Here is a 27,307-nt window from a genome sequence, read left to right as displayed (position 1 = left end):
CTGTTAGTAAATGATATAATAATTGATCAACATATTGATTTATTCTGCCTTACAGAAACCTGGTTACAGCAGGATGAATATGTTAGTTTAAATGTCAACACCCCCGAGTCACACTAACTGCCAGAATGCTCGTAGCACGGGCCGAGGCAGAGGATTAGCAGCAATCTTCCATTCCAGCTTATTAATTAATCCAAAACCCAGACAGAGCTTTAATTCATTTGAAAGCTTGACTCTTAGTCTTGTCCATCCAAATTGGAAGTCCCAAAAACCAGTTTTATTTGTTATTATCTATCGTCCACCTGGTCGTTACTGTGAGTTTCTCTGTGAATTTTCGGACCTTTTGTCTGACTTAGTGCTTAGCTCAGATAAGATAATTATAGTGGGTGATTTTAACATCCACACAGATGCTGAGAATGACAGCCTCAACACTGCATTTAATCTATTATTAGACTCAATTGGCTTTGCTCAAAATGTAAATGAGTCCACCCACCACTTTAATCATATCTTAGATCTTGTTCTGACTTATGGTATGGAAATTGAAGACTTAACAGTATTCCCTGAAAACTCCCTTCTGTCTGATCATTTCTTAATAACATTTACATTTACTCTGATGGACTACCCAGCAGTGGGGAATAAGTTTCATTACACTAGAAGTCTTTCAGAAAGCGCTGTAACTAGGTTTAAGGATATGATTCCTTCTTTATGTTCCCTAATGCCATATACCAACACAGTGCAGAGTAGCTACCTAAACTCTGTAAGTGAGATAGAGTATCTCGTCAATAGTTTTACATCCTCATTGAAGACAACTTTGGATGCTGTAGCTCCTCTGAAAAAGAGAGCCTTAAATCAGAAGTGCCTGACTCCGTGGTATAACTCACAAACTCGCAGCTTAAAGCAGATAACCCATAAGTTGGAGAGGAAATGGCGTCTCACTAATTTAGAAGATCTTCACTTAGCCTGGAAAAAGAGTCTGTTGCTCTATAAAAAAGCCCTCCGTAAAGCTAGGACATCTTACTACTCATCACTAATTGAAGAAAATAAGAACAACCCCAGGTTTCTTTTCAGCACTGTAGCCAGGCTGACAAAGAGTCAGAGCTCTATTGAGCTGAGTATTCTAGTAATGAGTATACTAGTAATGACTTCATGACTTTCTTTGCTAATAAAATTTTAACTATTAGAGAAAAAATTACTCATAACCATCCCAAAGACGTATCGTTATCTTTGGCTGCTTTCAGTGATGCCGGTATTTGGTTAGACTCTTTCTCTCCGATTGTTCTGTCTGAGTTATTTTCATTAGTTACTTCCTCCAAACCATCAACATGTCTTTTAGACCCCATTCCTACCAGGAAGCCCTACCATTAATTAATGCTTCGATCTTAAATATGATCAATCTGTCTTTATTAGTTGGCTATGTACCACAGGCTTTTAAGGTGGCAGTAATTAAACCATTACTTAAAAAGCCATCACTTGACCCAGCTATCTTAGCTAATTATAGGCCAATCTCCAACCTTCCTTTTCTCTCAAAAATTCGTGAAATGGTAGTTGTAAAACAGCTAACTGATCATCTGCAGAGGAATGGTCTATTTGAAGAGTTTCCGTCAGGTTTTAAAATTCATCATAGTACAGAAACAGCATTAGTGAAGGTTACAAATGATCTTCTTATGGCCTCGGACAGTGGACTCATCTCTGTGCTTGTTCTGTTAGACCTCAGTGCTGCTTTTGATACTGTTGACCATAAAATTTTATTACAGAGATTAGAGCATGCCATAGGTATTAAAGGCACTGCGCTGCGGTGGTTTGAATCATATTTATCTAATAGATTACAATTTGTTCATGTAAATGGGGAGTCTTCTTCACAGACTAAGGTTAATTATGGAGTTCCACAAGGTTCTGTGCTAGGACCAATTTTATTCACTTTATACATGTTTCCCTTAGGCAGTATTATTAGACGGCATTGCTTAAATTTTCATTGTTACGCAGATGATACCCAGCTTTATCTATCCATGAAGCCAGAGGACACACACCAATTAGCTAAACTGCAGGATTGTCTTACAGACATAAAGACATGGATGACCTCTAATTTCCTGCTTTTAAACTCAGATAAAACTGAAGTTATTGTACTTGGCCCCACAAATCTTAGAAACATGGTGTCTAACCAGATCCTTACTCTGGATGGCATTACCCTGACCTCTAGTAATACTGTGAGAAATCTTGGAGTCATTTTTGATCAGGATATGTCATTCAATGCGCATATTAAACAAATATGTAGGACTGCTTTTTTGCATTTGCGCAATATCTCTAAAATTAGAAAGGTCTTGTCTTAGAGTGATGCTGAAAAACTAATTAATGCATTTATTTCCTCTAGGCTGGACTATTGTAATTCATTATTATCAGGTTGTCCTAAAAGTTCCCTGAAAAGCCTTCAGTTAATTAAAAATGCTGCAGCTAGAGTACTGACGGGGACTAGAAGGAGAGAGCATATCTCACCCATATTGGCCTCTCTTCATTGGCTTCCTGTTAATTCTAGAATAGAATTTAAAATTCTTCTTCTTACTTATAAGGTTTTGAATAATCAGGTCCCATCTTATCTTAGGGACCTCGTAGTACCATATCACCCCAATAGAGCGCTTCGTTGTCAGACTGCAGGCTTACTTGTAGTTCCTAGGGTTTGTAAGAGTAGAATGGGAGGCAGAGCCTTCAGCTTTCAGGCTCCTCTCCTGTGGAACCAGCTCCCAATTCAGATCAGGGAGACAGACACCCTCTCTACTTTTAAGATTAGGCTTAAAACTTTCCTTTTTGCTAAAGCTTATAGTTAGGGCTGGATCAGGTGACCCTGAACCATCCCTTAGTTATGCTGCTATAGACTTAGACTGCTGGGGGGTTCCCATGATGCACTGTTTCTTTCTCTTTTTGCTCTGTATGCACCACTCTGCATTTAATCATTAGTGATCGATCTCTGCTCCCCTCCACAGCATGTCTTTTTCCTGGTTCTCTCCCTCAGCCCCAACCAGTCCCAGCAGAAGACTGCCCCTCCCTGAGCCTGGTTCTGCTGGAGGTTTCTTCCTGTTAAAAGGGAGTTTTTCCTTCCCACTGTAGCCAAGTGCTTGCTCACAGGGGGTCGTTTTGACTATTGGGGTTTTACATAATTATTGTATGGCCTTGCCTTACAATATAAAGCGCCTTGGGGCAACTGTTTGTTGTGATTTGGCGCTATATAAAAAAAATTGATTGATTGATTGATTGATTGATCGAAGTGGTCCGAGTTTTTTGGTGTCGCCTTGTCTCCTGTGGGGTGCTGGCGAAGCCTGTACAAACCCCCGGTCGACAAACACATGGGGTACCTCCAGTGGAGGATTGTACATGGGCTTCTGGCTACAAATGGGTATCTGGTGCACCTGGATCCAGGGGTTGATGGGGTTTGTCCTTTTTGTCCACTTAGGGAAACTGTTCACCATGTTTTTGCACAGTGTCACTGGTTGTCAGGGCTGTTTGGATTGTTGGGGACGTGGTTTCTTGGGCTTGGCTTGTCATTCACTATGGACTTGTTTTGTCCTAAATATCGCGCACAATCCAGGAAATTGCATGTTTTAATCAACCTGCTTTGTGGACTCACCAGGTTGGCCATCTGGAAGAGTCGGAAGAGCTGTGTTTTAGCTCAGGGGTCAGTTGACCCTGAGTTTATGCTGAAGTGACTCTTGGCAGCCCGGATCAGAGTGGACTTCCAGTTTTATGTTCTTACTGATAATGTGGACACCTTCAGGGACACATGGTGTGTAAATGACGTTGTCTTGTCTGTGCAAAATGGGAGCTTGGTGCTCCATTTCTGACATTTGTCTGTGGAGTCCATGTTGGTGGATGTGGGAAAAAAACAGTGGAAATAATGTAACTCAGTTGTTGTAAATAAAGCTGTGTTTTTAAATTCAAATTCTCTCTCTCTCTCTCTCTCTCTCTCTCTCTCTCTCTCTCTCTCTCTCGCTCTCTCTCATTCCACAGCGTACTGTACTACTATGATTGCCCACAATCCAAAAAAGAGTGCAAGAATGAAATGTCTTGCCTGCTAACTGGCTGGCTGATAACTTGCAGATCTGGCAAGTCCCCTGAGAACTAAAGAAAAGGAGGATCAGTCTTAATCCTGTTTAAAAACGCAGATATTTTTGTTGTCTTTTCAGGTGTTTACGCCACACATTTTCTGTCCGCTGGTGTGAATGTGCTCACCTGTGTGTACACGCAAATGTCTATGTGCGTGTGTGTGTTCGCATTCATCAGAGCAGAAATCCGCCGTGTGTGATCCAGAGAGTAGAGAATTTTAAGTGTGCGACCACGTAGAGACAGAAATGACACGTCAGCATGTAAATAAGATAAATAACATCAGCCTGTTTCGTTTGTTTCATTGAAGGACAGCCTGTCCTATGGGACATGTAACCATAAATGACTTCTGTTGTGATCTGGCGATCTATAGAAAATAAAATTAACTTAACCTTCAAGTGGGGGGAGGGGGGGAGGGTCTCCCCTAAATATAATGGGAGGAGAAACACTGCATTTTCCACGATCCATGCAGATGAGTGATCTCTCTGACAGTAAAACACTGGGATACTGATGGTCCTTTCTCCGGCAGTGGAGCTGTTGTCGGCCAATAGTTGAATTTTCTTCTAATTAATCTTTTGATGTTGATGACGCACAGTGTCAGATGACAGCAGAACCTCATGAACTGGACTTTCTGTTCCAATACTTTTGGATGGGAGGTCAGCTGATGATGAGCTCCAGAATCTGAGTAAAAACAGACAAGAACATTCATAGTGAGGAAAATGGTGCACGGTCCATCAAGTTAATGTTAAACTGAATGTCCCGGCAGGTGAAACGTGGAAGCAGAGAGCTGGAGCCCCGCCCTCTTCCTTCAGTGGCTGCCCAGGAGCCGGGAGACCAAGTTGATGGAATCCAGGAAGGAGCTGAGGTGGAAGTCGAGTCTGTTCGGACTCGCGCTGAAAGCCCCAGAGGTCAGTAAAGGCTATTAAATGCTCACATTTAATCATATGCCTGGTCACATGGCATATGACGATTCCTGAAGGAAGGGCAAAAAAAAAAAAAAAAAAATCCCAAATGGTTGAGAAAAGGTAGATGGACGAGCGCAAAAGGGCAAAAACAAAAGAGGAACAAAACTAAACCGAAGCTAACGTTGATCTCAACTAAATGCTAACGTTACAAAAACTAAGCAAACAATAAAAAAAACCATCAAGAATGACAGCAAAACAAAACAGAGGAATTGAGGTTTTTAGCAGCGTTCATTCAAATTTTTGGACAGTTTAAAAATCCTGACAAAGTACCAGCTGCAGGAATGAAACTGAGCAAAGGTTCAACGATGCCAACAAAAGTCCAGATTTCTTTTTTTGTTTGGGCGTCGTTGCCCTTCGTTAAGTGCCGTGTGACTGGGCCTTAATATCAAATCTGCAGTACGTTCAGAAGTGACAGAAATCATACCATCTATCAAATGGTCACCGAGTCATTCCAGTGACCCCGTTTACACGCAGATAAAAATACGGTTGCTATCTGATTATTAAATGATTGATTGACAACAATTTTGATTGTTGTCTTGTCTCACCGTTGTAACAATGTTTAGGGTTGCTGTCTTGGCCAGGTCACTCTTGGAAAAGAGATGTCAATCTCAATGAGTTTTTTACCTGGATAAATAAAGGAAATGAATGAAATGAAATGTTCATGTAAATGGCACAAACAGCAGAATCCAATATGCTTTATAATGATGACAACGACCATTATCTGATTATGAGAAATCGCACAAACACAGTTCTCCAGTACTCTGATTTCTTTGATGAACATAATCCAATAATCTCATTTATTTCATTCTTTTACATTTGCACACGTGTAAAAGCAAACAGGCACTGACATTTCCAGACGTACAGCAGGATGGACTGTTGTCTGGTAGGAGCTCATAACGTCCTTCATCAAATCACAAAGTTCAGAAAGTCCATTGGGTTTAATGATTATTTTTCAAATGTAGGATCAAGTCTGGTGGGAAATAAACCAATAGTAGAAGATACATTACATACACTTGTAATTACGGTCAATAGTATTTTCCTGGACAATGTGGAAAAAGATGAAATAAGAAATATTGTAAAAAACTGTGTAAGCAAAAGATCAACTGACCATGAAGATTTAGACATGATGACTGTAAAAAGTATAATAGAAACTGTTATTGAACCATTTACTTCTATTTGCAATCTGTCTCTGTCAACAGGGATTTTTCCAGATGAAATGAAAATTGCCAAGGTAGTCCCATTATATAAAAATGGCGCCAAACATAAATTCTCTAATTACAGGCCAGTATCATTGCTTCCACAGTTTTCTAAAATTATGGAAAAAGTTTTTGTGACAAGGTTGGATAAATTCACTGAGAAACATCATATTTTAAATAATGCTCAGTATGGATTCAGAACAAAACATTCGACAGCTATGGCAATTATGGAATTAATAGAGAAAATATCAACAACAATAGAAAATAAGGATTATTTTGTAAGTATTTTTATTGACTTGAAAAAAGCTTTTGATGTTATTGACCACTCAAGATTGCTTCACAAGTTACAATATGGAATAAGAGGTATTGCACATCAGTGGGTAAAAAGCTACTTAGAAAACAGAAAACAGTTTGTTCAGATAAATAATATCAAATCAGAATTGTGTAATATTGCTTATGGAGTACCACAAGGATCAGTACTTGGACCCAAACTGTTTATTTTGTATATCAATGATTTTGTGAATGTATCTAATGTGCTTGGTAGCATTTTATTTGCTGATGATACAACGCTGTTTTACTCTGGATCAGATATACAGGAAGTAGCACAAGTGATAAAAACAGAATTGGAAAAGGTTAAGCATTGGTTTGATATAAACAGACTGTCAGTAAATATTAATAAGACAAATTTCATATTGTTTAATGACAGAGCAAAAAAAAATAACGTGTCATTACAAATAGATGGAATGGATATACAAAGGGTAAAAGAAATGAAATTTTTAGGAGTCATAATTGATGAAGATCTTACATGGAAGTCACATAAATTACATAAAAGGAAAAATAGCTAAAGCCATTGCTGTTTTGCATAAAGTAAAATATTCATTAAATAGTTATGGTTTATTAACATTGTACAATTCATTGATTTTCCCATATTTAACTTATTGTGTAGAAATCTGGGGATCAACATATACAACTTATATACAACCTTTGTTTATTCTGCAGAAAAGGGCTTTAAGGGTGATTAGCAACAGTGGTTTTAGAGATCCATCTAATCCATTGTTTATTAAGTATCGGGTACTTAAATTTCGTGATTTGGTCGATTTGAAAATATTACAAACAATGTACCAAGCAAATAAAAATACTTTACCAACAAACATTCAAAATATGTTTGAGAAAAGAGTAAGTAGTTATAAATTGAAAGGAATAGAAGTCTTTAAAAAACCAAGATTTTGAACCAAAGTAAAGGAACGGGGTATTGCAGTAAATGGTGTAAAATTATGGAACAATCTTAATAAAGAAATTAAAGAATTAAGGTCGCTTATATTATTTAAAAAACATATTAAATTAGATGTATTAAGTAAGTATGAAACTATAAAATAAGTTAGTGGGCTGTAAGGAAGTTAAAAAAAAATGTAATTTGTTAATAATGTATAAAATGTTTTAAGTTTAAAAATGTAACCTGTCACAGATGTAATTTATTTAATAATGGTCATAATTATGAAATAAGTCAGTGGTATGTGACAAGTTAAAGAAATACAATCTGTTAAATAATGTTGAAAAATGACGCTGGATATTGAAAGATTGTATTGTAAAAAGGGGCAGAAAATATAAGACTTGTTCTTCTCTCTGCTCCTTTTCATTCTGGTAATGGAGATGCTTTATTTCTGCTTTTCTGTTTTTTTTTTTTTTCTTCTTTTAAATGAATGAAATAAATAAATAAATGAAAAAAATCAAATGATAAGTAAGTAAACTTTATTTATATAGTGCTTTTCACAGACAAATGTCACACAGTGCTTTACAAGATAAAATATCACAATACAAAAAAATAAAATGTCAGGGTGCCAACCATCTAACAGCTTTGGAAGGCCTGTTTAAAAAGAGAGTCTTGAGTTGCTTTTTGAAAGTATCTACACAAAGAGAGAGAGCACAAAGACAAGGGCAGTTCATTCGAGAGACAAGGCGCTGCAGCTTTAAAAGATCTGTTGCCTCGGGTTTTCAAGCAGGTCTTGGGAACCAACAGCAGGTTCTGTCCTGAAGATCTAAGACTGCAGCAATATATTCAGGAGCCTGTCTATGAAGGGCTCTGAATGTCAAAACTAGTATTTTAAAGTTTATTCTGAAGGCGACTGGAAGCCATTGAAGAGACTTCAGAATGTGAGTGATGTGGGCTCTCCTATTAGTGCGTGTCAGAAGTCTTGCAGCAGAATTCTGGACACATTGTAAGTGTTTCAGCTCCTTCTTATTAAGACAGGTGAACAAGCTATTATAGTAGTCCAACCGCGAGGAAACAAACACATGGATAATTGTCTCCAACTCATTATGAGATAGCATATGTTGCAGCTTGGAAATATTACGAAGTTGGAAAAAACAGTTTTTAACCAGCGTATTCGAATGTTGTGAGAGACGTACCTTCATCAAAGATAACACCAAGATTGCGCAGGCTGGTTTTGGCTGAAGAACTCAAGTTGCCCAGGTGCTGGTTAATGTCAGGGATAGCACTGCTGGGAGCAATAATGAGTGTCTCGCCACTTCTTCACCTGTAACAGGCAGTCAAATAAAGAGTTCAATCTCTGAGGTCTTAAACGAATAGTACATTTGTATGTCATCAGCGAACATGTAATAGGACACATCACTGAAGCGCTGAATTATTTGGCCAAGGGGAAGAACATACAAAAGGAACAGGAGTGGCCCAAGCACTGAGCCTTGTGGAACACCAGACTGTAAATCTGCTGATTCAGACAACATGATTCACTGACACGCTAAAACTCCTACCGGTCACAGAATCGTGCTGTGTAGGAGGTAAACCAGTCCAACACAGGACCCGTCATCTCCACTAAATCTCGCAACCTGCTGACCATGATGGTGTGGTCGACCATGTCAAAGGTGGAGGACAGGCCTAACAGAACCAACACCGTGCACCTCCCCGAGTCAGCAGATATCATGATGTCGCTGGACACTTTCAGCAGTGCGGTCTCTGTAGAATGGTGTTTCCAAAATCCTGACTGAAATTTACTGTATATGTTGTTTTTCTCGAGACAAGATGTCAGTTGTTTTGCTAACACTTTTCCCAGCATTTTTGATAGAAATGAGAGCTTGGATATTGGCCGAAAGTTCTTAATTTCGGATTCATCCAGGTTAGGCTTTTTGAGTCTGGGTTCTGTCATCGCGTGTTTAAGGGAGGCTGGAAAAACACCGGATGAAAGGGAGATTTTGGTGACTCATGGCCCAGTTGAGTCAAGAACATTTCCAAAAAGCTTAGAAGGGAGGACATCAAATACATTAGATGGCAAACTCATTTTGGATGATAAAACTGCAATATCCTTCAAAGACACCGGACTGACAACGATCAGGTCTGCCCGAGCAGCTCGGTCTGGGTAAAGCCAAGACAAGAGAGTGAATTAATTTTTTCTTTTATGTCTCTAATCTTTGCAATAAAGAAATTTAAAAAATCATTGCTATCTGCCACAAAGCACAGAGAGAAAGCAGTCTGAGACACAAGTGTATTTATAGTGTCAAATAGCACTTTTGGATTTGCCTTCTTTGCTGATATTAAGTTTTTAATGTAGTTAGACCTGGGCTCTTTAATTGTTTTATTTAAAGACGAAACAAGGTCTTTAAGGTGCAACTTGTGGACTTGGAGTCGGGTGGATTTCCACAGGCGTTCAGTTTTGCAACATACTGTTCTTAGATTTCAAATACTGACATACAGACAAAGACAGAGAGAGAGACACACAGACAGACAGAGACAGAGAGACAGACAGAGAGAGACACACACAGACAAAGACAGAGAGAGACACACAGACAGAGACAGAGTGTTATGTGTCGGACGCAGCTCGGAGAACCGACCAGCGTTTGAAGGACCCAGTATGAAATAAGCAGAGCACGGTTCAAAGGCTAACTGAATTTAATACATAACAGTGAAAATGTAATAACAGAAAGGTGCGGCCTGGCGTGGTGCGCTCCCAGCAGCGCTAACGGTCCGGAGCCAGAAGCTGTTTCGGACCCAAGGACCCCGCCGACACCCCCCAGGTGGCCGCAACAACCGAGTCTGTGAAAGAAGGAACCATTATGTGAGTCCACACTCTACACACAGAACACTTAAAGGTGTACAAACAGCAAACACTTCCTGGCTTGATTACTGATCAGCTTCCAACCTGCAGGCATGGAACATCCCGTTCACAAATCACCACCGCAGTGGAAGCTGATACATGACTAACATACAGCTCAATACAATAAGGTGTGAGGGACACCACATTTACTGACTGTATAAATGTTAGTCACAAAATCCAACGTACCTCAGGAAGTGTGCTGACGAGCGTGAGACCTCACCCCCTCCTCTTTCACAGACCGTGCATCAAACCTGGACGTTTCTCAGCATCCGCTGCTGATGAGATGGCTCCCGAGACGACGATCTCACCCGTCTGGTCACAAGGTCGAGTCTCTGGCAAATACACACTGTGCACTCCAGTCTTAAATGCCAACATGCTCCAATCCATCCAGATGCACCTCAGCTGTGAGTCCTGACGAGTCGCAGGTGATCAGGGTGAGGTCCTGACAGCCTCAGCAACACAGCCACTCAGTCCCAAATGCACGCCACCTCGGAGGAAAACAAAAAGACAAACAAACTGGCAGCCAGGCCCCCCCAGCCATATAACAGTACCCCACCCTCACGGGAAGCCTCCCGGCGACCACACACACCTGGCCCAGGAGAAACACCCCCCTCCAGGGACCATGGCTGGAAACCGCGTCTGCGTTCGTCCTCCAACAGACTGGTTGAACTGGCTGCATCTTTGCCCTTGTTTGACAGTCTCAGCACAGGTGTGGCCAGGAGTTCCTACACCTGTGCGGTCAGCCTTTAACCAAACATGTGTGATTAGTCATAACACAAAACAACCAAAACACCCCCCCCGCCCCAGGGGACCGTCCCATCAAACCCCAGGGAAGGGGAAAAAGGAAAAACAACCCAAACCCAAGCCTACAAACAAAAATACTAAAACACCCCCCCCCCCCAGAGGACCGTTCCATCAAACCCCAGGGAAAGGGAGAAAAGAAAAACAACCCACATGTAAGCTCACAAACAAAAATGCCAAAATACCCCCCCTCCTCCCCTCCAAACGACACGCAGGGACCAACACCCCCCAGAGGGCCACCCGCCAGCTCCAGGAGTAATAACCACGGCCGAGGTCCCTCAGGGATCCACCGTCACCCACGGGGACTACCAGCGCCCCCCAGAGGACCACTCGTCAACCCCAGGAGACGCCTCCCCTCACGACCAATGGACCCAGCCCCGGCCGTCCACGGCTAGATGGACCCAACGCCTTTTCCCCCCCAGAGGACACCACAGTCAAACCCTGAGGGCGGAAACTGGGGGAGGGAAAAAAAAAAAAAAAACCCAAACCCCCCCCCTCCCCTCCCGGGTGCAGAGGCCACCTGGGAAACGCCCAGCACAACCTAACTGCACCCCTCCAGCAATGCCGACACTACGGCACACCCGGCTGGAGTCAGAGGAGAAGAGAGGGCACAACAAAAAACAAAGAGAAAAAACAACCCAAATACCACCCCATCACCCCCCAGGGGACCGTTCCATCTAACCCTGGGGATGTGAAACAAAAAGAAACAAAAGAAAAAAAAAAAACAGACCAACACACAGTTGTTTGGGTCCCCGTTTTTCTTTTTCTTTTTTTTTTGTTTTTGTTCTTGTTTAGCAAAGGCTACAGGGTCACACCCCCAGACAAATAGTGGACAACAAAAAAGAAAAGCCCACACAAAAACCAACTCAAAAAACACCCACACAAAATGAACTAACACAAAACAAATCAGTGAGTTATACCGTCAAGCTCAACCAAATGGAACACACCTGTTCCTTCTCCAGAGCTTGACGGTACCGTGATTCAGTCACCACAAGGGGGAACCAGAGTGCTAAAAATGAAAAAACCCCTTGGGCGACAGAAAAAAACAAACAAGCTGCTTTTGTGTGCGCAGCTGAGTGCAACACACAACCAAAATGTGCTCAACTAAATAACGCCGGAGCTGATACAACAGACGCAGTAGTTACCTTTATCCGGGGAAACGGGGCTACGACTGTAACACAGGAAGCCCAGCGACCCGTGCTAACAGAGCTCCGCCGTGCGCGTGAACCCATTACAAACGCACTCTTGCAGCTCCCGTTTACACCTCCCATCCGGTCGGAGTGTGACGCGAAGCCGTCGCCAGTCACACTCCACCACGATCCACGGATGAGGCACAACACAGGAACACGGCTGCAAGAGAGCACAAATTAGTATCCAGTAATGGGTCTCAAACACGCACCTTCCGGGCGGAGAGCCCCGCAACTGATCCGGATAACCACTGAACGTCTGCTGCCGCCTTCCCGGCGCGTTACCGTCTCTGCTAACGCTGGGTCCGTGATGTTTGGCCAGAGACTACTGTTATGTGTCGGACGCAGCTCGGAGAACCGACCAGCGTTTGAAGGACCCAGTATGAAATAAGCAGAGCACGGTACAAAGGCTAACTGAATTTAATACATAACAGTGAAAATGTAATAACAGAAAGGTGCGGCCTGGCGTGGTGCGCTCCCAGCAGCGCTAACGGTCCGGAGCCAGAAGCTGTTTCGGACCCAAGGACCCCGCCGACACCCCCCAGGTGGCCGCAACAACCGAGTCTGTGAAAGTAGGAACCATTATGTGAGTCCACACTCTACACACAGAACACTTAAAGGTGTACAAACAGCAAACACTTCCTGGCTTGATTACTGATCAGCTTCCCAACCTGCAGGCATGGAACATCCCGTTCACAAAACTCCACCGCAGTGGAAGCTGATACATGACTAACATACAGCTCAATACAATAAGGTGTGAGGGACACCACATTTACTGACTGTATAAATGTTAGTCACAAAATCCAACGTACCTCAGGAAGTGTGCTGATGAGCGTGAGACCTCACCCCCTCCTCTTTCACAGACCGTGCATCAAACCTGGACGTTCTCAGCGTCCGCTGCTGATGAGATGGCTCCCAAGACGACGATCTCACCCGTCTGGTCACAAGGTCGAGTCTCTGGCAAATACACACTGTGCACTCCAGTCTTAAATGCCAACATGCTCCAATCCATCCAGATGCACCTCAGCTGTGAGTCCTGACGAGTCGCAGGTGATCAGGGTGAGGTCCTGACAGCCTCAGCAACACAGCCACTCAGTCCCAAATGCACGCCACCTGGGAGGAAAACAAAAAGACAAACAAACCGGCAGCCAGGCCCCCCCAGCCATATAACACAGAGAGACAGACAAAGACAGAGAGAGAGAGACAGACACATAGAGGGGGACAGACAGAGAGAGACAGACACAGAGGGAGACAGAGAGAGACAATGTACACAAACAAGCGACAACAAACACACACGGACAGACAGGGACGCAGTTTGAGTCCAACCCTCTCCAACATCTCCATCAATGAATTGACCAAATCACTGTAACAGTCGGCAGCACCGGGCATCACTCTAGTGGACACAGAAACCAAAGGCCTGTTTTTGGCAGATGACCTGGTGTTTCTGTCTCCAACCAAAGAAGGACAACAACAACTTGACCTTCGACACAGTTTCTCCCAAATCTGGATGTCAACAGTGAATCTAAACAAGACAAAAATGATGATATTCCAAAAAGGACCCAGCCTCCAGTCACACAAATAACATTTCTTCCTGGATCAGATGGAAAACTACACCAACCTCAGAATAAACATCAGCACCACAGAGAACTTCAACAAAGCTGTAAATGACCTGAGAGACGAGACAAGAGCTTTTTATGGCATCAAAAAGAACATCAAAGTAGACACCCCAATTCAAATCTGGATCAAAATATTGGACTTCGCCACAGAACCCATTTCTTTTTATGGTTGTGAGGTCTGGGCCCGCTCACTAACCAAGATTTAGAAAAATGGGACAAACACCAAATTGAGACTCTGCATGCAGAATTCTGCAGATCCATCCTCCATGTCCAATGAAAAACACTGAACAATGCATGCAGAGCAGAATTAGGATGAGAACCACTAATTATTAAAGTTCAAACAAGAGCAATTCAATTTCATGAGCACCTTAAAAATAGTGATCCCAGTCCGCTCCATAAGAAAGCCCTGATCCACAGAGAGACACCCCCCAGCTGGTACTGGGACTCTCTGCACAAACACAAGCAGAACCACCGAACACAAACTGTCGGGATTCATGGCGAGGAACGAACCGAATGCAGGACACAGAAACGGGAGGTGGAGTGATAAAAGGCTTTATCCAGAAAAAACAGGTACGGTACACAGGTTATCAGTTGGTGTGGCAAAGGTAACTGGCAGACGTGAGGCTGAGGTGTGGTCCAAAGCAAGCTGGCTTCAGATGCACAGAGGAACAATGTTGTCAGGGCTGAGGCAAAATCAGAGTCACAAAACAAGCAAAATTCAAAAAGGTACAGCGAGTCCAAATACAGGGGCTGAGACAAAAAAAAAAAAAAAAAAAAAAAAAAGGTCTAACACAAAGCAAGATCTTACACGGTTCAGCAAATGGTCAAGAGCAAAAAAAAAAAAAAGGCTAGAATGCAAACAAGGTCAAAATGAACTGGCAAAGAACAGAGAATAATGCAAGGCTTAAATAACAGGGTGTGATTAAGGAAGGTGAAAACAGGTGTGTGTGAATGTTCAAAGCTGAGGCAAGAGAGTGCAGTAAAACAAACACTAAGCAGACAGAAGAGGCGTGAAAGAAAGAGACAAACATGACGTGAACAGGTGCAAGAGAGTGCAGTAAAGTAAACACTAAGCACACAGAAATAAAGTGGAAGGTGAGTCCCAAACATAATGCAAAAAAAACTGGAAAGAGCAAAGAAACAAAACCAGAAAAACAAAGGTGAGAACTAAAAAGTGAAAAGAGAATTAAAGGCTGGGGCTATAACTACAACAAAACTAACATGTGGTAAAAGTCTAACAAGCAGAAATTACAAAGCAATAACTACAGTGGTAAAAATGCAAAATAAAACGAGTGACCAAAGTAATCCTAAACTGAAAATCAAAAACATGGGGCATGGACACAAAACCGAGATGAAAACCCAGACACGGGGCAGATCATGACACAAACCCCTTTTCAACGAAACCAAATTATAAGAAAACACAAACAAAACTATGTGACACATTGGAAAAAAAAAACAACCAAAAACCAGAGTAAACTGGAATGCTGTTTGGTCCTAAACAGACAGAATTCGGTGGCAGAATACCTGAGCACTGTGACCAACCCAAAGCTCAGGAAATCCTTGACCGCGTACATACTCGGTGAGCACAGCCTGGCCGTGGAGAAAGGCTGCCACAGACAGACCTGGCTCCCCAGAGAAGACAGACTGTGACAGACCCACTGCTCACAACACCAGGTGGAGAGTGAGCTGCACTTCCTGACCACCTGCCCGCTGCACCAAGACATCAGAGACACAAACAGAGACACAGATCACAAACACACTCTGAGACCAACATCGACAAACTTCATTATCTGCTGGCTGAAGGACAACAAACACAGCAGCAAGGTTTGAGACATGAAAAGAAGGAACAACGGACACAAACCACCGTAAACCCAAAACAGGACATTAAACTGCTACGTTACTTTATCGACGTAGAATAGAATACATTTTACAGGATAGTATATTTTTACACCGAAAGCACAATTTCTGTTATTTCAGTCCCACATCTCCTGTTTACACATTTACTGTAGAATATTATCTGTATGTACATCTACTTCATTTTTTATTTTATTTGTTGCTGTGTGTAACACTTACTTTGACAACGTAAACATATGTTTCCCATGTCCATAAAGCTCCAGTGAAATGAAAAATTAAATGAAAGTGAGATAGACAGAGAGAACTGAATTTAAAAGCACAGCTTTATTCACAACTTATTTACATCTCCACAATTTTACTTTTTAAAATTTAAAATTTTTAAATTTTAATTTTTATTTTTATTTTTTATTTTAATTTTATTTTATTTATTTTATTAGAACATTATTTACACACACTATGTGTCCATGAAGGTGCCCACATTGTCAGTAAGATCATAGAACTGGAAGTCCACCCTGATATGAGCTGCTAAGAGTCCTCAATAGCAGGGTGTAGTGGCTGGGTTAAGGCATGCTGGGATATGTTTAACGTAATGTCTTTGAGTTTCTTCTCAAAATAATCTAAGAAATATTGTGCTGTAAAAGGAGAGCAAGTTACAGGTAGTTGTCCACGAATAAGTGTTGCCACCATGTCAAACAAGAACTTTGAGTTATGCTTGTTTTTGTTTGCTTTGTAGCCAGTAATGCATGCTTATAGTCTAAGATAGCATCACGCCACGCAAGGTGGAATACTTCCAATTTTGACCTACGCCATTTCCGTTCCAGACCTCTAGCCTTCTTCTTGAGGCCACGCAAGTAATTAGTGAACCAAGGTGACTGTGATTCAGGGGGCGTGGTTTTAACACAGGTGGTGCAGTCATGTGAAGTGTAGTTTTGAGCACTGAGTTTAAACTGAGTTGAGTTGTTATTACAGTTATCTGATTATTACAGTCATTTAAACACAAGAGATCAGATTATTACAGTTATCTGATTATTACAGTCATTTAAACGCAAGAGATCGGATTATTACTGCTATGTGATTATGTTGGTCATTTAAACGCAAGAGATCAGATTATTACAGTTATCTGATTATTACGGTCGTACACACGAGAGATCAGATTATTACAGTTATCTGATTATTATGGTCATGTAAACAAGAGAGATCAGATTATTACAGTTATCTGATTATTACAGTCATTTAAACGCAAGAGATCAGATTATTACAGTTATCTGATTATTACGGTCGTACACACGAGAGATCAGATTATTACAGTTATCTGATTATTATGGTCATGTAAACAAGAGAGATCAGATTATTACAGTTATCTGATTATTACAGTCATTTAAACGCAAGAGATCAGATTATTACAGTTATCTGATTATTACAGTCATTTAAATGCAAGAGATCAGATTATTACAGTTATCTGATTATTACGGTCATTTAAACACAAGAGATCAGATTATTACAGTTATCTGATTATTACGGTCATGTAAACGCAAGAGATCAGATTATTACAGTTATCTGATTATTACGGTCATTTAAACGCAAGAGATCAGATTATTACAGTTATCTGATTATTACGGTCATTTAAACGCAAGAGATCAGATTATTACAGTTATCTGATTATTACGGTCATTTAAACGCAAGAGATCAGATTATTACAGTTAGCTGATTATTATGGTCATTTAAATGCAACAAATCAAATCAAATCAATTTTATTTATATAGCACCAAATCACAACAAACAGTTGCCCCAAGGCACTTTATATTGTAAAGCAAAAAGCCATACAATAATTACAGAAAAACCCCAACGGTCAAAACGACCCCCTGTGAGCAAGCACTTGGCGACAGTGGGAAGGAAAAACTCCCTTTTAACAGGAAGAAACCTCCAGCAGAACCAGGCTCAGGGAGGGGCAGTCTTCTGCTGGGACTGGTTGGAGCTGAGGGAGAGAACCAGGAAAAAGACATGCTGTGGAGGGGAGCAGAGATCGATCACTAATGATTAAATGCAGAGTGGTGCATACAGAGCAAAAAGAGAAAGAAACACTCAGTGCATCATGGGAACCCCCCAGCAGTCTACGTCTATAGCAGCATAACTAAGGGATGGTTCAGGGTCACCTGATCCAGCCCTAACTATAAGCTTTAGCAAAAAGGAAAGTTTTAAGCCTAATCTTAAAAGTAGAGAGGGTATCTGTCTCCCTGATCTGAATTGGGAGCTGGTTCCACAGGAGAGGAGCCTGAAAGCTGAAGGCTCTGCCTCCCATTCTACTCTTACAAACCCTAGGAACTACAAGTAAGCCTGCAGTCTGAGAGCGAAGCGCTCTATTGGGGTGATATGGTACTATGAGGTCCCTAAGATAAGATGGGACCTGATTATTCAAAACCTTATAAGTAAGAAGAAGAATTTTAAATTCTATTCTAGAATTAACAGGAAGCAAATGAAGAGAAGCCAATATGGGTGAGATATACTCTCTCCTTCTAGTCCCTGTCAATACTCTAGCTGCAGCATTTTGAATTAACTGAAGGCTTTTCAGGGAACTTTTAGGACAACCTGATAATAATGAATTACAGTAGTCCAGCCTAGAGGAAATAAATGCATGAATTAGTTTTTCAGCATCACTCTGAGACAAGACCTTTCTAATTTTAGAGATATTGCACAAATGCAAAAAAGCAGTCCTACATATTTGCTTAATATGCGCATTGAAGGACATATACTGATCAAAAATGACTCCAAGATTTCTCACAGTATTACTAGAGGTCAGGGTAATGCCATCCAGAGTAAGGATCTGGTTAGACACCATGTTTCTAAGATTTGTGGGGCCAAGTACAATAACTTCAGTTTTATCTGAGTTTAAAAGCAGGAAATTAGAGGTCATCCATGTCTTTATGTCTGTAAGACATTCCTGCAGTTTAGCTAATTGGTGTGTGTCCTCTGGCTTCATGGATAGATAAAGCTGGGTATCATCTGCATAACAATGAAAATTTAAGCAATGCCGTCTAATAATACTGCCTAAGGGAAGCATGTATAAAGTGAATAAAATTGGTCCTAGCACAGAACCTTGTGGAACTCCATAATTAACCTTAGTCTGTGAAGAACATTCCCCATTTACATGAACAAATTGTAATCTATTAGATAAATATGATTCAAAGCACCGCAGCGCAGTGCCTTTAATACCTATGTCATGCTCTAATCTCTGTAATAAAATTATATGGTCAACAGTATCAAAAGCAGCACTGAGGTCTAACAGAATGAGTACAGAGATGAGTCCACTGTCTGAGGCCATAAGAAGATCATTTGTAACCTTCACTAATGCTGTTTCTGTACTATGATGAATTCTAAAACCTGACTGAAACTCTTCAAATAGACCATTCCTCTGCAGATGATCAGTTAGCTGTTTTACAACTACCCTTTCAAGAATTTTTGAGAGAAAAGGAAGGTTGGAGATTGGCCTATAATTAGCTAAGATAGCTGGGTCAAGTGATGGATTTTTAAGTAATGGTTTAATTACTGCCACCTTAAAAGCCTGTGGTACATAGCCAACTAATAAAGATAGATTGATCATATTTAAGATCGAAGCATTAAATAATGGTAGGGCTTCCTTGAGCAGCCTGGTAGGAATGGGGTCTAATAGAAATGGTTTGGAGGAAGTGACTAATGAAAATAACTCAGACAGAACAATTGGAGAGAAAGAGTCTAACCAAATACCAGCATTATCAATCAATCAATCAACTTTTTTTTTTATATAGCGCCAAATCACAACAAACAGTTGCCCCAAGGTGCTTTATATTGTAAGGCAAGGCCATACAACAATCATGACAAACCCCAACGGTCAAAACGACCCCCTGTGAGCAAGCACTTGGCAACAGTGGGAAGGAAAAACTCCCTCTTAACAGGAAGAAACCTCCAGCAGAACCAGGCTCAGGGAGGGGCAGTCTTCTGCTGAGACTGGTTGGGGCTGAGGGAAAGAACCAGGAAAAAGACATGCTGTGGAGGGGGGCAGAGATCGATCACTAATGATTAAATGCGGAGTGATGCATACAGAGCAAAAAGAGAAAGAAACAGTGCATCATGGGAACCCCCCCACAGTCTACGTCTAAAGCAGCATAACCAAGGGATAGTCCAGGGTCACCCGATCCAGCCCTAACTATAAGCCTTAGCGAAAAGGAAAGTTTTAAGCCTAATCTTAAAAGTAGAGAGGGTATCTGTCTCCCTGATCTGAATTGGGAGCTGGTTCCACAGGAGAGGAGCCTGAAAGCTGAAGGCTCTGCCTCCCATTCTACTCTTACAAACCCTAGGAACTACAAGTAAGCCTGCAGTCTGAGAGCGAAGCGCTCTATTAGGGTGATATGGTACTACGAGGTCCCTGAGATAAGATGGGACCTGATTATTCAAAACCTTATAAGTAAGAAGAAGAATTTTAAATTCTATTCTAGAATTAACAGGAAGCCAATGAAGAGAGGCCAACACGGGTGAGATATGCTCTCTCCTGCTAGTCCCCGTCAGTACTCTAGCTGCAGCATTTTGAATTAACTGAAGGCTTTTTAGGGAACTTTTAGGACAACCTGATAATAAAGAATTACAATAGTCCAGCCTAGAGGAAATAAATGCATGAATTAGTTTTTCAGCATCACTCTGAGACAAGACCTTTCTGATTTTAGAGATATTGCGTAAATGCAAAAAGGCAGTCCTACATATTTGTTTAATATGCGCTTTGAATGACATATCCTGATCAAAAATGACTCCAAGATTTCTCACAGTATTACTAGAGGTCAGGGAAATGCCATCCAGAGTAAAGATCTGGTTAGACACCATGCTTCTAAGATTTGTGGGGCCAAGTACAATAACTTCAGTTTTATCTGAGTTTAAAAGCAGGAAATTAGAGGTCATCCATGTCTTTATGTCTGTAAGACAATCCTGCAGTTTAGCTAATTGGTGTGTGTCCTCTGGCTTCATGGATAGATAAAGCTGGGTATCATCTGCGTAACAATGAAAATTTAAGCAATACCGTCTAATAATACTGCCTAAGGGAAGCATGTATAAAGTGAATAAAATTGGTCCTAGCACAGAACCTTGTGGAACTCCATAATTAACTTTAGTCTGTGAAGAAGATTCCCCATTTACATGAACAAACTGTAATCTATTAGACAAATATGATTCAAACCACCGCAGCGCAGTGCCTTTAATACCTATGACATGCTCTAATCTCTGTAATAAAATTTTATGGTCAACAGTATCAAAAGCAGCACTGAGGTCCAACAGAACAAGCACAGAGATAAGTCCACTGTCCGAAGCCATAAGAAGATCATTTGTAACCTTCACTAATGCTGTTTCTGTACTATGATGAATTCTAAAACCTGACTGAACCTCTTCAAATAGACCATTCCTCTGCAGGTGATCAGTTAGCTGTTTTACAACTACCCTCTCAAGAATCTTTGAGAGAAAAGGAAGGAAGGCAGGCATTACTGAAGGCAGCCAAAGATAACGATATGTCTTTGGGATGGTTATGAGTAATTTTTTCTCTAATAGTTAAAATTTGATTAGCAAAGAAAGTCATGAAGTCATTACTAGTTAAAGGAATACTCGGCTCAATAGAGCTCTGACTCCTTGTCAGCCTGGCTACAGTGCTGAAAAGAAACCTGGGGTTGTTCTTATTTTCTTCAATTAGTGATGAGTAGTAAGATGTCCTAGCTTTACGGAGGGCTTTTTTTTTATAGAGCAACAGACTCTTTTTCCAGGCTAAGTGAAGATCTTCTAAATTAGTGAGACGCCATTTCCTCTCCAATTTACGGGTTATCTGCTTTAAGCTACGAGTTTGTGGGTTATACCACGGAGTCAGGCACTTCTGATTTAAGGCTCTCTTTTTCAGAGGAGCTACAGCATCCAAAGTTGTGCTCAATGAGGATGTAAAGCTATTGACGAGATAATCTATCTCACTCATAGAGTTTAGGTAGCTACTCTGCACTGTGTTGGTATATGGCATTGAAGAACATAACATGAAGGAATCATATCCTTAAACCTAGTTACAGCACTTTCAGAAAGACTTCTACTGTCTAATGAAACTTATTCCCCACTGCTGGGTAGTCCATTAAAGTAAATATAAATGTTAAGAAATGATCAGACAAAAAGGGGTTTTCAGGGAATACTGTTAAGTCTTCAGTTTCTATGCCATATGTCAGAACAAGATCTAAAGTATGGTTAAAGTGGTGGGTGGGCTCATTTATATTTTGAGTGAAGCCAATTGAATCTAATAATAGATTAAATGCAGTGTTGAGGCTGTCATTCTCAGCATCTGTGTGGATGTTAAAATCACCCACTATAATTATCTTATCTGAGCTAAGCACTAAGTCAGACAAAAGGTCCGAACATTCACAGAGAAACTCACAGTAACGACCAGGTGGACGATAGATAACAACAAATAAAACTGGTTTTTGGGACTTCCAATTTGGATGGACAAGACTAAGAGTCAAGCTTTCAAATGAATTAAAGCTCTGTCTGGGTCTTTGATTAATTAATAAGCTGGAGTGGAAGATTGCTGCTAATCCTCCTCCTCGGCCCGTGCTACGAGCATTCTGACAGTTAGTGTGACTCGGGGGTGTTGACTCATTTAAACTAACATATTCATCCTGCTGTAACCAGGTTTCTGTAAGGCAGAATAAATCAATACGTTGCTCAATTATTATATAATTTACCAACAGGGACTTAGAAGAGAGAGAGCTAATATTTAATAAACCACATTTAACTGTTTTAGTCTGTGGTGCAGTTGAAGGTGCTATATTATTTTTTCTTTTTGAATTTTTATGCTTAAATAGATTTTTTCTGGTTATTGGTGGTCTGGGAGCAGGCACCGTCTCTACAGGGATGGGGTAATGAGGGGATGGCAGGGGGAGAGAAGCTGCAGAGAGGTGTGTAGAGGTGTGTATTCATATTAACAGATCATATTATTACAGTTATCTGATTATTACGGTCATGTAAATGCGAGAGATCAGATTATTACAGTTATCTGATTATCACAGTCATGTAAATGCGAGAGATCAGATTATTACAGTTATGTAAATGCGAGAGATCAGATTATTACAGTTATCTGATTATCACAGTCATGTAAATGCGAGAGATCAGATTATTACAGTTATCTGATTATCACAGTCATGTAAATGCGAGAGATCAGATTATTCCATTTATCTGATTATCACAGTCATGTAAATGCGTGAGATCAGATTATTACAGTTATCTGATTATCACAGTCATGTAAATGCAACAGATCAGATTATTCCATTTATCTGATTATCACAGTCATGTAAATGCGAGAGATCAGATTATTACAGTTATCTGATTATCACAGTCATGTAAATGTGAGAGATCAGATTATTACAGTTATCTGATTATCACAGTCATGTAAATGCGTGAGATCAGATTATTACAGTTATCTGATTATTACAGTCATGTAAATGCGTGAGATCAGATTATTACAGTTATCTGATTATTACAGTCATTTAAATACAACAGATCATATTATTACAGTTATGTAAATGCGAGAGATCAGATTATTACAGTTATCTGATTATTACGGTCATGTAAATGCGAGAGATCAGATTATTACAGTTATCTGATTATTACGGTCATGTAAATGCGAGAGATCAGATTATTACAGTTATCTGATTATTACGTTCATGTAAATGCGAGAGATCAGATTATTACAGTTATCTGATTATTACGGTCATGTAAATGCGAGAGATCAGATTATTACAGTTACCTGATTATTACGGTCATGTAAATGCGAGAGATCAGATTATTACAGTTATCTGATTATTACGGTCATGTAAATGCGAGAGATCAGATTATTACAGTTACCTGATTATTACAGTCATTTAAATGCAACGGATCAGATTATTACAGTTATCTGATTATTACAGTCATTTAAATGCAACGGCTCAGATTATTACACTTATCTGATTATTACGGTCATGTAAATGCGAGAGATCAGATTATTACAGTTACCTGATTATTACAGTCATTTAAATGCAACGGCTCAGATTATTACAGTTATCTGATTATTACAGTCATTTAAATGCAACGGCTCAGATTATTACACTTATTTGATTATTACCGTCATGTAAATGCAACAGATCAGATTATTACAGTTATCTGATTATTACAGTCATTCAAATGCAAGAGATCAGATTATTACAGTTATCTGATTATTACAGTCATTTAAATGGAACGGCTCAGATTATTACAGTTATCTGATTATTACAGTCATTTAAATACAACGGATCAGATTATTACAGTTATCTGATTATTACGGTCATGTAAATGCAACAGATCAGATTATTCCAGTCATTTAAATGCAACAGATCAGATTATTCCAGTTATCTGATTATTTCAGTCATGTAAATGCGAGCGATCAGATTATTACAGTTACCTGATTATTACGGTCATGTAAATGCAAGAGATCATATTATTACAGTTATCTGATTATTACGGTCATTTAAATACAACAGATCAGATTATTACAGTTATATGATTATTACAGTCATTTAAATACAACAGATCAGATTATTACAGTTATGTAAATGCGAGAGATCAGATTATTACAGTTATCTGATTATTACGGTCATGTAAATGCGAGAGATCAGATTATTACAGTTATCTGATTATTACGGTCATGTAAATGCGAGAGATCAGATTATTACAGTTATCTGATTATTACGTTCATGTAAATGCAAGAGATCAGATTATTCCAGTTATCTGATTATTACAGTCATGTAAATGCGTGAGATCAGATTATTACAGTTATCTGATTATTACAGTCATTTAAATGCAACGGATCAGATTATTACAGTTACCTGATTATTACAGTCATTTAAATGCAACGGATCAGATTATTACAGTTATATGATTATTACAGTCATTTAAATACAACAGATCAGATTATTACAGTCATGTAAATGCGAGAGATCAGATTATTACAGTTATCTGATTATTACGGTCATGTAAATGCGAGAGATCAGATTATTACAGTTACCTGATTATTACAGTCATTTAAATGCAACAGATCAGATTATTACAGTTATCTGATTATTACGTTCATGTAAATGCGAGAGATCAGATTATTACAGTTATCTGATTATTACGTTCATGTAAATGCGAGAGATCAGATTATTACAGTTATCTGATTATTACGGTCATGTAAATGCGAGAGATCAGATTATTACAGTTATCTGATTATTACGGTCATGTAAATGCGAGAGATCAGATTATTACAGTTACCTGATTATTACAGTCATTTAAATGCAAGACATCAGATTATTACAGTAATTTAAATGCAAGAGATCAGATTATTACAGTTATCTGATTATTACAGTTATTTAAATGCAAGAGATCAGATTATTCCAGTTATCTGATTATTACAGTCATTTAAATGCAACAGATCAGATTATTACAGTTATCTGATTATTACAGTCATTTAAATGCAACAGATCAGATTATTACAGTTATCTGATTATTACAGTTATTTAAATGCAAGAGATCAGATTATTACAGTTATCTGATTATTACAGTTATTTAAATGCAAGAGATCGGATTATTACAGTTATCTGATTATTACGGTCATGTAAATGCAAGAGATCAGATTATTACAGTTATCTGATTATTACAGTCATTTAAATGCAACAGATCAGATTATTACAGTTATCTGATTATTACGGTCATGTAAATGCGAGACATCAGATTATTCCACTTATCTGATTATTACAGTCATTTAAATGCAACAGATCAGATTATTACAGTTATCTGATTATTACGGTCATGTAAATGCGAGACATCAGATTACTACAGTCATTTAAATGCAACAGATCAGATTATTACAGTTATCTGATTATTACAGTCATTTAAATGCAAGAGATCAGATTATTACAGTTATCTGATTATTACAGTCATTTAAATGCAAGAGATCAGATTATTCCAGTTATCTGATTATTACGGTCATGTAAATGCAAGAGATCAGATTATTCCAGTTATCTGATTATTTCAGTCATGTAAATGCGAGCGATCAGATTATTACAGTTATCTGATTATTACGGTCATGTAAATGCGAGCGATCAGATTATTACAGTTACCTGATTATTACGGTCATTTAAATACAACAGATCAGATTATTACAGTTATCTGATTATTACAGTCATTTAAATGCAAGAGATCAGATTATTCCAGTTATCTGATTATTATGGTCATGTAAATGCGAGACATCAGATTATTCCACTTATCTGATTATTACAGTCATTTAAATGCAACAGATCAGATTATTACAGTTATCTGATTATTACGGTCATGTAAATGCAAGAGATCAGATTATTACAGTTATCTGATTATTATGGTCATTTAAATACAACAGATCAGATTATTCCACTTATCTGATTATTACAGTCATTTAAATGCAACAGATCAGATTATTACAGTTATCTGATTATTACAGTGATTTAAATGCAACAGATCAGATTATTACAGTTATCTGATTATTACGGTCATTTAAATAAAACAGATCAGATTATTACAGTTATCTGATTATTATGGTCATGTAAATGCGAGACATCAGATTATTCCACTTATCTGATTATTACAGTCATTTAAATGCAACAGATCAGATTATTACAGTTATCTGATTATTACGGTCATGTAAATGCAAGATATCAGATTATTACAGTTATCTGATTATTACAGTCATTTAAATACAAGAGATCAGATTATTACAGTTATATGATTATTACAGTCATTTAAATACAACAGATCAGATTATTACAGTTATCTGATTATTACGGTCATGTAAATGCGAGACATCAGATTATTACAGTCATTTAAATGCAAGAGATCAGATTATTACAGTTATCTGATTATTACAGTCATTTAAATGCAAGAGATCAGATTATTACAGTTATCTGATTATTACGGTCATGTAAATGCAAGAGATCAGATTATTCCAGTCATTTAAATGCAACAGATCAGATTATTCCAGTTATCTGATTATTTCAGTCATGTAAATGCGAGCGATCAGATTATTACAGTTACCTGATTATTACGGTCATGTAAATGCAAGAGATCATATTATTACAGTTATCTGAGTATTACGGTCATTTAAATACAACAGATCAGATTATTACAGTTATCTGATTATTACAGTCATGTAAATGCGAGACATCAGATTACTACAGTCATTTAAATGCAAGAGATCAGATTATTACAGTTATCTGATTATTACGGTCATGTAAATGCGAGACATCAGATTATTACAGTCATTTAAATGCAAGAGATCAGATTATTCCAGTTATCTGATTATTACGGTCATGTAAATGCAAGAGATCAGATTATTCCAGTCATTTAAATGCAACAGATCAGATTATTCCAGTTATCTGATTATTTCAGTCATGTAAATGCGAGCGATCAGATTATTACAATTATCTGATTATT

The 27,307-nt window shown here is 39.2% G+C and overlaps 1 protein-coding gene across 1 annotated transcript in view; it reads left to right on the top strand.

Moving 5' to 3' along the window:
• The window catches only part of arhgef2 (rho/rac guanine nucleotide exchange factor (GEF) 2), a 194,337-nt gene that overhangs the window by 151,838 nt on the left and 15,192 nt on the right, over nucleotides 1-27,307 (top strand). The window contains exon 20 of the mRNA XM_034173482.1: nucleotides 4,853-4,994. Coding sequence (XP_034029373.1) covers nucleotides 4,853-4,994 — 142 coding nt within the window. The remainder of the gene's footprint in view (nucleotides 1-4,852; nucleotides 4,995-27,307) is intronic.

The sequence above is a fragment of the Thalassophryne amazonica genome, chromosome 7 (genome assembly GCF_902500255.1).
Source record: "Thalassophryne amazonica chromosome 7, fThaAma1.1, whole genome shotgun sequence".
Lineage (NCBI taxonomy): Eukaryota > Metazoa > Chordata > Actinopteri > Batrachoidiformes > Batrachoididae > Thalassophryne > Thalassophryne amazonica.
The sequence above is the reverse complement of the archived record's forward strand: the minus strand, read 5'-3'. Positions and strand labels throughout refer to the sequence as shown.